This window comes from Lacerta agilis, chromosome 1, assembly GCF_009819535.1.
Source record: "Lacerta agilis isolate rLacAgi1 chromosome 1, rLacAgi1.pri, whole genome shotgun sequence".
Taxonomy (NCBI): Eukaryota; Metazoa; Chordata; class Lepidosauria; order Squamata; family Lacertidae; genus Lacerta; species Lacerta agilis.
Window position 1 is genome coordinate 41,316,529 of NC_046312.1, and position 14,755 is coordinate 41,331,283.

At 40.7% G+C, this 14,755-nt stretch overlaps 1 protein-coding gene across 4 annotated transcripts in view; it reads right to left on the reverse strand.

Annotated features, from left to right (window-relative positions):
- INO80 (INO80 complex ATPase subunit) overlaps nt 1-14,755 on the reverse strand; it is a 57,214-nt gene that overhangs the window by 19,746 nt on the left and 22,713 nt on the right. For all 4 annotated transcript variants that reach the window (XM_033145530.1, XM_033145528.1, XM_033145523.1 and 1 more), the window contains exons 18-25: nt 14,161-14,278; nt 12,686-12,771; nt 11,530-11,697; nt 10,472-10,605; nt 9,852-9,919; nt 8,872-8,965; nt 8,163-8,340; nt 4,109-4,246 (exon numbers count right to left, since the gene is read on the reverse strand). In XM_033145530.1, coding sequence (XP_033001421.1) covers nt 4,109-4,246; nt 8,163-8,340; nt 8,872-8,965; nt 9,852-9,919; nt 10,472-10,605; nt 11,530-11,697; nt 12,686-12,771; nt 14,161-14,278 — 984 coding nt within the window. The remainder of the gene's footprint in view (nt 1-4,108; nt 4,247-8,162; nt 8,341-8,871; nt 8,966-9,851; nt 9,920-10,471; nt 10,606-11,529; nt 11,698-12,685; nt 12,772-14,160; nt 14,279-14,755) is intronic.

Here is a 14,755-nt window from a genome sequence, read left to right on the forward strand (position 1 = left end):
CAAACAGCTGTTTCTTCAATGGCTGAATAGCTGAATAGTCTCAAGATAAGGAGTCTGTTCCAGCAGACAAGGTTGCCTTTTGTAAAAAGCTATAGTACTCTCTTATCTCTCCTCAACAGGCTAAAATGCAAGTCCATGGTGCCATCCTGTACAGCAAGTACGTGCTCTCAAATATATTTTCACAGCTAAGCAGTGAAAGCCAAAACAACAAGGTAGATACCAGACTCAGTGAGAAAGACAGGGACTGCTGTATAAGCCACAACCATATGTTACAAACTCTGGTTATGTATCTGCACAGTAGCTGTTCCGGAACATCTATCATCTAGAGAATTATTCATCAAAATGCATTGACAGTTAAAAAAAATCTTGTATATATGGCAATTTTTTTGCCATCTACCTTTTCACACACAGTCCCTTGCACCATCTTATCTGCTGGTTGGAGGGTCCATCAACCCTTTGCAGCAGATTTTCAAGAGATGTGGGGAGACTGACAAAAATACCACCCCCCGTTTCCACTGGTGGGAGCATTAATAGAACTCTGTTTATGGTATACTCCTGTCAGCTGAGTCTCAGTTAGGATCTAAGCCAATGTTATTAACAGTAAAAGATAAATGAGCACTATTAGGTCTGTCATTTATCTCATATGTCTACAAGCATGTTATCAAAGATATTGGGATACTAAGAATAATTGATCACACTTGTTCTTTTAGGAGAAATAAAAATAAATTGTCCATCTAGATCTCAATTTCTCTTTTCTATTAAAAAGACAGCAGCATCAAACTGTGATATCTTTAAAAGCACAACTTATAAAAACAGAGCATGTGGGGTGTGGGAGACTAGCCTAAGGCACATACACATAGCATCAAATCATGTGAATCATGTATTGTATACAATTTTGAAGGGAAATGGTGTGGCAAGATGTACAATGCAACATAGTTGAGACAATGAAAAATCACCCAAAGTGGCTTATGGAACACACAGGTAGAGATTGGGGGTGGGGTGTTGCTTAGTTAAAACACACAGATTGACTCATGCTTGTAGAGCAAGTGTGGGAAACAGTTGCCTCCCAGATGTTGCTGAACTACAACTCCTATGACCTTGGCCACTGCCCATGCTTGCTAAAACTGATGGCACTCGTAGTTCAGCAAGTCTGCAAGGTCAAAGGTTTCTCAGCCCTGTTGTAGAGGGACACAAGTGCACACTGTGGAAAGGGGCAGCAATTTAAAAGGTAGCTTTTAACAAAGAAACTGAATGCAACTACAGTAACTTATTTTGGGGGAGTTAACTAACTAGTTGCCAGCTATGAAAAACCACAGCATCAATGGAAACGCAAAGCACTCAGCACTTTCCCCAGCTGGATATGCAAGACTACACTGCCATCTTCAGACAAGAGATGGGAAATGAAAAGAGCAAGGTTTAATTTGTGGAGTGCACATCTTTCCCCGACTGACTCATTCATTAAAGGGGGGGGGGATTATGTGCACTGCTTTACATGGAAATGTTTCCATCTCATATTTTCCCTTCTATTACCCATTAGATACAACGGAAGCGAAGCATAAAGTATCATGGCTGATATAGGGCTGCACAAACTTTCCCACAGGATAACAGGCACCTCCTGCAACACAGACACAAGGAGGAGATTAGAAGCACCTGTCTCCAACTTTAAACTAACCAGAGTTCCTAATTACGTCAGAATTTGGGGAGACTCTTAGTTTGAAATTCTGGTTTGTTCAAACAAGCCAGTATTAAGCCATGGTTTATTATCCTGGCTTGTTCAGATGTTAAAGGAACTTTGGTTAGCAGATACTTCTGATCTTCTTGCAGCCATGCCAGAATACCAGAAGGGAAGGTCTTTTATTTGTGTGCATGTAACACAAAACTGCGAGAGGCAGTGAAGGATAGGCGTGCCTGGCGTGCTCTGGTCCATGGGGTCACGAAGAGTCGGACACGACTGAACGACTGAACAACAACAAACACAAAACTAGGGATGTGGGTGGCGCTGTGGTCTAAAGCACTGAGCCTCTTGGGCTTGCCGATCAGAAGGTCAGCAGTTCGAATCCCTGCGACGGGGTGAGCTCCCGTTGCTCAGTCCCAGCTCCTGCCAACCTAGCAGTTTGAAAGCACGCCAAAAAAGTGCAAGTAGATAAATAGGTACCACTCCGGCGGGAAGGTAAACGGTGTTTCCGTGCGCTGCTCTGGTTTTAGAAGCGGCTTAGTCATGCTGGCCACACGACCCGGAAAAACTGTCTGCGGACAAACGGCAGCTGCCTCGGTCAGTAAAGCAAGATGAGCGCCGCAACCCCTAGGGACCCCTGACCGTTAAGTCCAGTTGCAAATGACTCTGGGGTTGCGGCGCTCATCTCGCTTTACTGGCCGAGGGAGCAGGCATACAGCTTCCGGGTCATGTGTCCAGCCCTTTACCTTTACCACAAAACTATTTCAGAATTAGGCTAACGACATATATCCGAGGATCATGAGGATAGTAAAGTAAGTCATTTTATATACAGAACTCTCATGGTATTATTGAAGAATCATTAAAGAGATGATGGGAAGCATATAAAAACTTAAGACCCTGATTTTATGTTGCGGCACAATTTAGGATCATATTTTGCACTCTCAGATTTGCAGCCATTGATGATACTAATCAGTGCTGTAGAAAAACTGCTGACAGTAGTTCCTAAACTCCCCCCTCCATCAGAAAGGAGTTTTCAGGCCAGTTTGAGAACCTTTGCTACAATTAATGCTCAATAGGCTTAACCTTGGAAGGCATGTGGTGAAGAATTCAGTAAGGTGGTTCTTATATTTCATTCATTTGTCAGCATGAAGGTATCCATATCTTATTCAGACAATGCACAAATATGTGTTATTACTAAAACAAGTACAGATCAGGAATGGAATGGAACATTTGGGTGGCTTTTGTGATAAGGGTTTTATGTTCCTTTCCTGCTTTTATATGATTATTGCTTCACCATACACTGCAGTATTTATTGCTCTGCTCTTGCTTTCAAATAATTAGCAGGCATTATGCTGAGGAGTGTAAGTTAAGGTCAAGCAGATGCCTTCACTGGTGGCAGGTATCTCGCTAGACAATCCTCAAACACATTCAGGGTGCGGAAGGTTTTCTGGTAGCAGATGGTTAGCTGTATTTGTGGAGTTACATCTAGTTTATTATGGCCTTTCGTATTATGTTAACAAACAGTGCTTGCAAGAAGCCAAACACTCTCCAAGTTTATTGACTCATAAAAAGAAAAGTGAATATGCAAGACATGCTCCCCTCCGCCATTTTATTCGGATGTGATTCCTCCCCCCAAAATAATAATTTATATTTCATGGAGTTTGTATGAAGTGCTGAGCACTAGAAATCTGGTATCCTGAAGGGCCAATTCTGCAGCAACAAGTCATTTCCTCTGCAATCCTGTATAAGCTAAATTCTTATGGACTATTAAATACGTTTTGAGTTTCTCAGTAGCTTACTGCCTAAGAAATGTAAACACAGGTCAACAGTTCAGTAACTGAGTTACCTTTAAAAAGAAAAGTAGGGAGGGAGAGGGGACCAAGATCAGGAAAGGCTAGCAGGGTCTAAGACAGGATCTCTGCCTCAGTGTTGAGCAGCTATCACATAATACTGTGTTTATTACTTTATTTCCTTTACTATAGCTCAATACACATTGGTTCACCCTTGGGGGGGTGGGGAGAGGTCTCAATTGCTACTGAAGCCCTGTGAAGAATGTTACTGTTGATGGGAAAGGATTGCATCAGCCCATTTTGCTCCAAGAGACATCTGTGTGTTGCACTGTCAATCTATATGCTTAGGCTTAACCAGTGAAATCTGTACATTACAAAATCTGAGTGTACAGATTGCATGGATCAGCCATACAAACATGATGCCCAACATAAACACATCAGGCAAGGCAGATGTAACCACATTCTCTTCATCAAATGTGGTATTTCCAGTGGACTTGAGCTCCTACAGTTAAGCAAAACTAGAATAACTGTTAACGAAATACAAATACAATAAGACACAAACTAAGTGCTCTCTGGAAATATCTGAGAACTGGAAAGCGTATTCAGAAGAGGGTAGAAAGGACTTCTTTTTTAAAAGACTTACCCTTGGGCTCACTACAGACAGGAAGGACGGCAGCTCTGTGATTTGACAACACTGTTTCCATGAGGTAGCTGATCGTTGATGGATGATGTAATCAGAGTAGCCAATTACTGCTTTACAGTGGCCCGTGAACACAAGGTTCTAAAAATTGATGAAATTAAAAATGTTTTGCGAAGTTTTTGAAGAGTTTTTTTCATAGCAGTTGTATCCTAATATCATAAAGGATACAAATGAACAATTCCCAAATATTTAATTTGAAATACGGACCTTTTTTCCTGAGAAGACATTCTGAGGTCACTACCACCACTGCTTAATTTTTTCTTCAGCTTTTACAACTAATGAACAAACTACATTGGGCAGAATTACAACATGCAATACTACTAAGGAATGATTTCTACAAGAAAACAGATCAGTTTACATATCCTGTCCTCAGCATTTAGTTCTGAAAGTTCTAATCCTTAGCCTAAGTACTAGGTACTAGGAGAAATATTTTTTGTGTATACAGGCAAGACTCAACCAACACTGGGGTTACGTTTTGGGGACAGCACCTAAAGCCAAAATCGCATATAGTTGCGTTTGATGGCGCAAAGTCCCCCCCCCCCAGATGTCTGCCCCCTTTTTAATTTTTGCTAAGTGTGTAAAGTGGATTGCATCCAAGTTAAATGCATGTAAGTTGCGAGTTACCTGTATACAGTCGTAGCTCGTTTTGCGGCTGGGATCCGTTCCGGAGCCCCGGATGCTAGCCAAAAAGGATGCAGGGCAAAGTGCATGTGTGAGCGGCAAACCCGGAAGTAACCCATTCCGGTACTTCCAGGTTTGCCAAGGGCGTTCGTTGAAATGGATGCTAGACGAGGCGGACGTTCGTGGAGGTATTACTGTATACACACAAGTAAAACACAGACACTAAGACCCTGTAGCTCTCATGCAATCTGGTTTTCATATGATTGCCCATGGGAATATGTGAGATTGCCAGTGGGTGTGAGAACGTAAGACGAGCCTGCTGAATCAGGTCAACGGTCCTCTAGTCCAGAAGCTGACTAGACACCTTTTGTAGACCTGCAAGCTACAATCCAGCTACAAGCACAACTGCACTCTGACCACCTGTATTCAGAGGCATAATGCCTGCAGGATGCATATGGAAGTAACAGTTGCTTGAACTGCTTCTATGCAAAGATACATATGTAAAAGTTTTTAAAAACTGCAATGACCAACTCTTTGTAATTAAAGGTTCTCTCACTCATCCTGGTCAATCTAACAGTACCTGAAGTACACTGGAAACCTGTTCAAGTTTCCTTTATGCATTATTCACTCTAGTCACTAAATTTAGATGAAAAACAAGTCTCACAATGTCCTCCTTGTAATGTAATGCTAAACCTTGGGCTCATACTCTCCCCAACTCTTTGGTGGAGTCATGAGGAGAAATAAGCTTTTGTTTCTGCTTAAGATTAACTGCAGTTTGTCATGTCATTCCAACTCAGACAAACTGTGGTCCATCTTAACTACAATTAATTGAAACAGGTCCATTTCGAACCATACCTTTCGAAGCTGCCTTGCTTCAACTAACCATAGTTAATATCAACCACAGTTTAGTGTTTGGTTAGAAAAATAATGGAAGACTGGAGAAATTCCAACTAAACAACAATGGCAAGAGAAATTGATGAACTATGCAGAATTGGCAAAGCTGACTGACAGACTTTGAAAAAAGGACAATAGTGACTTTGAAAAAGAGTGGGGACCTTTTATAATATATTTGCAGAAACAAAGAAAGACTATTGACTTGATGGCAGGATTTAAATACCGTATTTTTTGCTCCATAAGACGCACTTTTTTCCTCCTAAAAAGTAAGGGGAAATACCTGTGCGTCTTATGGAGCAAATGGTGGTCCCTGGAGCTGAATTGCCCAGGGGCCAAAAGCAGATTGTGCTTTTTATTTTACAAAGAGAAAAGGGAGTGTTGAAAGGACCCCACTCAGCAGCTGATCAGCAGGAGATCGGGAGAGAGATAAGAGTCCCCGGCTCCCTTTCAGCCCCGCCCTCCTTTGTTGAATGTGCTGCAGAGGGAGGTTGTTTGTTTCCCCAGGACATGTGACTGGCTGATTAGATTATCTGTCTGAAAACAGTAGAAATGGCTCCCTTTCCTTAAGATTTTTCAGAAATGTGAGTTAAACCCCATAAAAATGGGGCTTTTCCTCTTTGCTTTTCCCCCTTTGCAAAAGGAGCTTTGCTTTTCCCCCTTTGCAAAAAAAGCTGCAAAACCTTTAGCTGATCCTCAAAACAAAAACAAAAACAAAAAAAACCCCTAGGGCTTTTCCCTTTGCAAAAAAAGCTGCAAAACTTTTAGCTGATTCTCAAAAAAGGCCTTTTGCCTTTGCAAAAACAGCAGCAAAACCTTTAGCTGATTCTCCAAAAAAAAAACCACCCCAAAACCCCAGGGCTTTTCCCTTTGCAAAAAAAGCTGCAAAACTTTTAGCTGATCCTCAAAAACAAAACAAAAAACAAAACAAAACAGGGCTTTTAGAGGAGGAAAACCAGAAAAATATTTTTTTTCTTGTTTCCTCCTCTAAAAATGAGGTGCGCCCTATGGTCCGGAGCGTCCTATGGAGCGAAAAATACGGTAAACACTCACATTTTTATTAACAAAGAACATTTAAAATAATGAAGAAATGATATAGTGGACTTTTAAGAAAATGCAGTATGTAATAAGGGGGAAATAAACCAGAAGTGGAAGCTGAGGGAAGCCTGGGAGGGAAGGGGTGAATTGATGTAATGTGTATGTTATTGATATGAGATATATGTAACAATAGAAAAAAGTGAATAAAAATTTAATAATAATATAAAAGAACAATAAACTGCAGTTAACATAAAACAGAAGCTTTATATCTCCTTCTTGCAGCCCCTCACTGGAGGGGGAGAAAGAAGGGAAGAGCACAAAAGTCTGAAGTCCACTGTAGTAATATTAAACTGCCGTTTAGCACTGCATCTGAATGCAGCCACTAACTATTGCCAATCTTTGTTGTAAAAGGAGCACCAGTCAGTAGTTTAACGATTCAAACACTATGTACATAGAATAATGATTTTCCAAATCGTATGATGTCATACTAACCTAACAAAACAGGGACTAAAAGGTCTGGTGGGCTACTAGAACTTGAGACACAGACATTTTACAAACGGTTAGTCCAGAAAGATATACTTCAAAAGCCAAAATGGTTGCTTTTAGCTTGGTTTTGACCCCTTCTCTTCACAAGCCCTACCCCGCAAAAAACTATACAGGCTTTAGGGATTACAATTGCCAGATCCTGCAAAAGTGGGACTGTTAGTGATCCCTTTTCTACCATTAAATGCTGGAGCAAGAAGGTAGCCATTACAGCATATGATATAGGGAATTCATTTCCAGCCTGTGACATAAAGTTAGTTATTACCCCTTTCTTTAACAGTCTGAGATGATATTTATTATTCACTTTAAAGTGACTGGGGTGGGTGCAAATATAGCACAACCTTTCCCCCTAACTGATCAACAGAAAGCATAGACCATCTTTTATCTGCACGTGCTAACAGAGCATCCCTACATTACATACAGGTTTCTATTATTCTTTTTACGCAAGGTCTTTCTTCCCCTAATGCAAAGTTGGCATGGGGATAAGAGTTCAAATTCATTCAAAACCAAAACATTTGAACAAATGGATTGCCTGGTGCAGAATCTTACGGTACTTTATTTTATTGTAATGCCAAATGGTTGTCACAGGTTATGTGTGGGTGGGCCGGAAATGCTTTTCCAGCTTAAAAATATTTTTAGACAATTAATACTATTATTTGCTGCTGCAGGTTTAACACTGATGCGTCTTACCACTTTCAATTGTTCTAATTTTTCCACACCGAGAAACTTCAACATTGGGTAGGGTGTAAATAATGTGATTAAGTAACTAAATAGGATAGAGTATACACAACCCTGACCACATTATTCCACTCCAAGTTCTCTTTCTTTCTTTCTTTCTTTCTTTCTGTACAATTTCATTTAACTCAAACAGTTTGGCTTGCATACAGCTGAAAGTATTGCTTACCTGCAGCAAAGTGCAGCTGTGCAAGTTGGGAGAGGAGAGTGGGAAATCGACATCCAGCAGAAAATCTTTATTCTTCAGACGCCGAGTCTTATGCTGGTCATCTTCTCCTGGTTCCCTCCAGAAACGAAGGTGGTGGAGCCTGTAGGCGGCTTTCAGAGACAGGAAAAGAGCTAACCATCTGAAAGAAATCACAGCAGACATTCTTATTCATACCTCTGCAAACAAAAACTTAAACACAAGCATACCTCATTTTATTGTGTCTCGCAGATATTGCTCCTTACAAGGACGTGGGTGCAGCTGTAGGCAGCCTGGCTGCTTCCAGGGGAGGGAAACTCACCGCCACCCCTCTTCTGGCCATGGAAGTGGAGCTGGTTAGGGCTGGGGATGGGTTTGTCCCCTTCCCCCTTGCAGCAAGGGGCCCCCTGGCTTAACCGACTACAGTATAGTGTACACATACATTTTATCTATGGGATTGTTTCCCTTGTTGTTGTTGTAATCACTATGACCATTTTTAACGCCTGATTATAGGTTTTGTAACTGTCCAGTATTCCAGCATGGAATATATATAACTATCAGCTGTAAACATTTTGCAGTGACAGATACATGCATCCATTTTTACAGCCTATTTATATGCAAGTGATTTTTGAAATAAAAACACACATTCCCCCCCTCCCAGTCATTGTTTTAAGATTCAAACAGAATTGCTCACCTGGCTAGATGTCCCTGATGCATGAGGTTAGCAATCTCTGCTGGAGAAACATCAATAAACCGTAGGAAAGAGAAACAACTCTCTTCTTCAGCACCTATAAAAGTGACACGGCTGAGAATAAGCATCTGCTACAGGAAACAATAGACATAATACAGTGCTGAAAAATGCAGATACCATCTTCTTAGTATTGAGCTACAAAAGATAGTTGATAATAAGAATTAAAAGTACCACTTTACTGGGTGCTAATATGTTCTAATTTGAAGTACAGTCGTATCTTGGATCCCAAATGCCTTGTGAGTCAAACGTTTTGGCTCCCAAACGCCGCAAACCCTGAAGTGAGTGTTCCGGTTTGTGAACGTTCATTGGAACCGGAACGTCCGACACGACTTCCGCTCCTGCAGCCAATCGGAAGCTGTGCTTTGGTTTCTGAACGTTTTGGAAGTCAAACAGACTTCCGGAACGGATTCCGTTCGATTTCCAAGGTACCACTATACTATGCTCAGTTCTGAACAGACTAGTCTAAGATCAATCTCGTTAAATGAGAAGATTTTTTTAAATAAAAAAAACCAGAGCTCTGAAAAATGAAGTATTTGCAAGATAAACCAATAGAAGGAAAAGCTCTTATGAAACAAAGAGGGAAGCAGTGATGGCATACACCAATAGATTTAAGAAGACTGCAGGGGGTCAGACTAGAAGCCCCTTGGGGGGTACTTTCCAACTCTACAATTGTAAGGTGAGTTCTAAGGTGAACAGTTGTTCATTTATTGAGGAGAGGGTGATAAAGATTTCATCTACAGAAAGGAAATTTGGGTTAAACATTAAGAACACCGATGTGTAAAACTGTTCAGCAATGGAATAATCCATCTAGAAGGCACTGCCTTCCTTGGAACTTCAATTTTAAAAAATATTCTAGTGCCAATAAAATGCCTTCCCTCGCATAATGAAATGAGCTAACTTCACCCTAATGTTTTTCAACCTACCTCTTCTATGGAAGAGAGACTGCTGGATGTGGTCTGGAGCAAAAGGAGAAAGTAAAAGCTGCAACCACCTATAAATTGACAGAAGAATAAAAATGGGACAAATTAAACATATATTAATTAACTCCAGTTCAAAGTTTTGTTTCTTTTGTATGCTAACCTTCCTCTAAGGAGCTCAGAATATTGTTTTTGCCTAACAATGCTGCGAGGGAGATTAAGCTTCTATTCATTCACAACAGCTAAAATCCATGATTTCTCAATTGTTTTCTCTAGGCTACAATCACTCTACCAGAGAAGATCCCAAAATGGCTTCAAAAAGTACCAAGAAACCTCTTACCCGTTGCCCAGAGAAAGGACTTTCTTGTTTCTTTTGAAGCCATTTTTTTTAGTCTTCCCTGGTGCATTTGTTACTTATTATTTCTCTACATCCCATTATCCATAGCTGTGAGTGGCTGATTTTTCACAAAGCAATTGGTTAGAATGGTCCCTGCATATTTTGCTTTGCTTTTAAAAAATGAAACAAAAAATGAAAGGTTAGAATCTGGATCCCCTGCTGGCTCTGGGCCCGATATAGCAGGTTCACCTGTATCTTCCCTCTTGGCAGGTCCGTCAACATTGCTTACCTGTCCCGTGAGTGGTTAAACACCCTGATTTGCCCATGGCGGTAGAGAAACTTTGAAATCTGGTATGGCTTTACTGAAATGTGAAATGGAGACCAAGTTTCTTGTCGTTCAAAGAGTTCTGGATGATTGCAGACCTATAAAGGAAATTTAAGTCATCAGAAACTGCAGAGGGAAAACATGTGTATTAATTCTTCTTAATAGCTGGAAAAAATATGGACAAATTGTGAAGCACATCCTTAATAGGACTACTACTACTACTAATTTATTATTTATACCCCGCCCATCTAGCTGGGTTTCCCCAGCCACTCTGGGCGGCTTCCAACAAAATATTAAAATACAATAGTCCGTCAAACATGAAAAGCTTCCCTAAACAGGGCTGCCTTCAGATGTCGTCTAAAAGCCTGGTAGTTGTTTTTCTCTTTGACAACTGGTGGGAGGGGGTTCCACAGGGCGGGTGCCACTACCGAGAAGGCCCTCTGTCTGGTTCTCTGTAACTTGGGTTCTCACAGTGAGGGAGCTGCCAGAAGGCCCTCAGCACTGGACCTCAGTGTCTGGGCAGAATGATGGGGGTGGAGACGCTCCTTCAGGTATACTGGACCGAGGCTGTTTAGGGCTTTAAAGGTCAGCACCAACACTTTGAATTGTGCTCGGAAACGTACTGGGAGCCAATGTAGGTCTTTCAAGACCAATGTTATGTGGTCTCGGCGGTTGCTCCCAGTCACCACTTCATTAAAAGTGGTTTGAACATCGTAATTTAAAAAGTAAATCCTTTTAGGCTGGGCACATGTGAAATCTAAGCAATATAACTGCATTCTCGTTTTCCCATCCTGCTTTCTTTCCAAAGGATTCACTTTTCCCAGCACAAATTAATTTGTATTGCATGAAATGGCTAAACTCCAGCTGTGACCTATTAGCTGCAGCATACAGCCACAACTAAAGACTGACTGCAACTTGTTCAGTGTTGCACTTGAATGTAATGGAATGTAGGTATCTGGTCATTTTTGCTGAAGTGATCCTCAGACAACCGTATCAGTGTGACCAGCATTCACAAATCTCACCTTCCGGAACTGCATGACTAGATTCATGAGGCTACTGGTAGTGTTCTGTGCTTGCTGGGTTGTACCCATGGAGGACTGCAAAAGGTCATCAATAGAAATTTTGTTCTTCAAAGCCTGGTACAGTAATTTTTGCCGGCTGGTTTGCTGGCAATACATAAGGATCTCAATCTTAAAGAGAAAGAGAGAAAGAGATTGAAGCATATTAAACTGTTATTGAGAGAAGCCAATAGCAGAGCCAGGTTCACAATCCATGAATGACTGTAGTGGATAGGGCACTCACAGCCAGCACAATAAGATTAGAATTAAAAGAAGGCCCTCCTTGATAAAAAAATATTTTAAAGAGTGCACAATACATAGAGTGTAGAGATGGGGCTTGCTAGATTTCCCCTGGGAGGGAACAGCATGGATGAGGTGGCAGCTAATCTTTCAAAACTGAAATCCAGAAGCAGGGAAATGAAACAGAGAGGCAGGGAATGGAAACTAAGCCAACAAATGTTATTTGTGAGATATCATGATGCATTATAGACAATGTTATGGAATAGGCATAATTTTGTGACTGAAAAATGTAACAGTCGCTGCATGACAGAGCATCTGCCTGGATACTCTTGGTATGATAATGCAAAGTCTTCTTTGGACTTTTAAGTCTGATTTTGCAACATTTGATTGTCACGCTGAAATAAATAAAAAGCAAAAGCAAAATCTACTCCTACAATTACTACACTGACAATAAAAAACTAGGTTTCACTACTTTCATTTTCATTTAATCGTATCTTATAACTCTGCTACCAGTGACCAGTTTATAAAACTGAAGTGATGCAGCCACGGTCTTGGATCTGCAAATGAGCGCATGACAAAAAGGTTTGGATACACAAGCTGACAATGCAGCATCTGTTCATTAACTGACTTCACTCTTTAAAGACTGTTCAGCTTTAAGGATTTTTATGGTCATATTTTATATGAATGTACAAGTTTTGAGAGAAGATGACAATACCATTTGACTGTGCTGGTAGAAGTTCAATAACTATTGGAAAGGGAGAGGCCTTTTGAATTCTGATTTAAGGGAGAAAACGAAAACTGTAAAGCAAGATATAATTAAAGCCTTTAAAAATGGAATCAACAAACATGAGGGAAAACATAATTTAATTCTGTTTGGCACCTTATCTGACAGCTCGTTTTCCACATCTTTTTTGATTCTCCTCAACATGAAAGGCTTCAGGATCATGTGCAAGCGAGAAAGCTGATCTGAAATTTGATGAGAAAGAAACAACAACCTACAATTAAAAACTTGTCAGTTTGCATTTCTTAGTACGGAACATATTGATCTGATGTGTAGAGATCTTTCCTATTCTAATTCATTGAAGAGGGTTCTGGAAGCTTCTTTGTGTGAAAGAAACAAGCAAAAGGTTCATGATGTTCCTTCAGAGAAGCCGAGCACAGCTAGCTAAAACTGGTCCTGTTATCACTTTTTGTCAAGGTCATGCTGACTATGATAATAGGCCAGAAGGAGCCTGGGTCTCTCTCTTTCCTTCTGCTGTGGTGTTCTGTACAAAGTATGCTTAACGTTAAGGTTTAGTCTTCTTTTAAGTTATTTTAAGTTTCAGTTAAGTCTGCTGCAACTGGACTTCTTATGGACAGTGCCAATTCTGAATGTATGGGATTTGTGACCATTATGCTCATTTGCCTTCAGTAGCAGTAAAGCTCTGCTGGATGGAATATTAATTGCCTCTGGTCTTTTTGGGGTGATCCTGCAATGTATTTAAGTTTTTACTCTGCTAACTATAAAGTCATACCTTGGTAGTCAAACAGAATCCGTTCCATAAGTCCGTTTGACTTCCAAAATGTTCGAAAAGCAAATTGTGGCTTCTGATTGGCTGCAGGGAGGTCCTGCAGCCAATCAGAAGCCGCGGAAGCCCCGTTGGACATTCGGGTTCCAAAAGAACGTTTGCAAACCAGAACAATCACTTCCAGGTTTGCAGCATTTGGGAGTCAAAATGTCCTAATTCCAGGGCATTCAGGATCCAAGGTACGACTGTACATTGGAATTCTGCTCTGGATCGATACTGAGTAAAATTCATGACAAAACTAGGTTCTACTATTGTGGTTGTCATTTAGCCAAATTTAACAGTTGTGCCAGCAGTGACGAGCACATAAAACTGAAGTGATGCAGTCTATGTCTGGAAACTACTAATGAGCACTGACAATTTAAGTTTTGAAAATAACATGAAGTCGTCATAACTAGTAGTTGCAAAGAACCTTATCCGCCATAAATGTGTCTAATCCCCTTTGAAAGGCATCCAATTTAGTGTCCATCACTAGATCTTGTAGGATTGAATACTAAAGCTTATCTATATGTTGACCCAGGAAGTATTTCACTATCCCAAATCTCAGCGACTGCAGTATTCTCCTTCCCTATGTGAAAAACTGCTACTGCTGCTCTTTCCAAAAACTCATCTGTAGTCTTATCTCAGCTTCCACAAAAACAATCCTTAGCAGCACATATTAAGTCTATCTGAATGTAGAGTTAAAAAGCAATTAAGGAACAGTTAACAATTAATTTTGGTCACTGTGGGAAGTTCTGCTCAAGCTGCAGAATTATCATGCAGAAAAGACAGATTCCTGCACAATACTCACTCTCATCAATGGCCGATTTGTTCTCTGCATGGCTTTCGATATCTTTAGAAAACCACTCATTGAATTCCTCGTGCGAGTCAAACAGTGTTGGCATAATGAAATGAAGCAAAGCCCAGAGCTGCAACATAATAGCAAAAGTAAGTACTAGAAGTTAGCCCACCAAGTATACATACATAGAGTCTTGCCAGTAACTCTGTCACCACTTAAAAGGAAACCTTTCAATAACTATGACAGAGAAGCCCCTCTCCACATCTGATAGTAGGGTGAAACAGGTCTTTCCCTTTTCTAGTTCCATACCCAACCACTAGGATAAAGCTATGGGCAGAGAGTGAACTCCAGAAAGAGAGGTCAGCAAGAGAGCAACTACGCAGATTGCACTAAAATAATTCTGTTTTCTATGAAAGGTGTCTCAGAGTCACACACATCTGGGTCACTAGCAAGCTCCTCTGCTAGGAGACGAGAACAGGGTAATGTAAATAAAGAAGCAAGACACAGAATAACTATCTTCCAGATGCATAAAGAAAGTGACCTGACTGTGATTCAAATGCAGAATGAAACTCTTCTGCCAATTCTCCCACCCTTCATAGTAAATTTT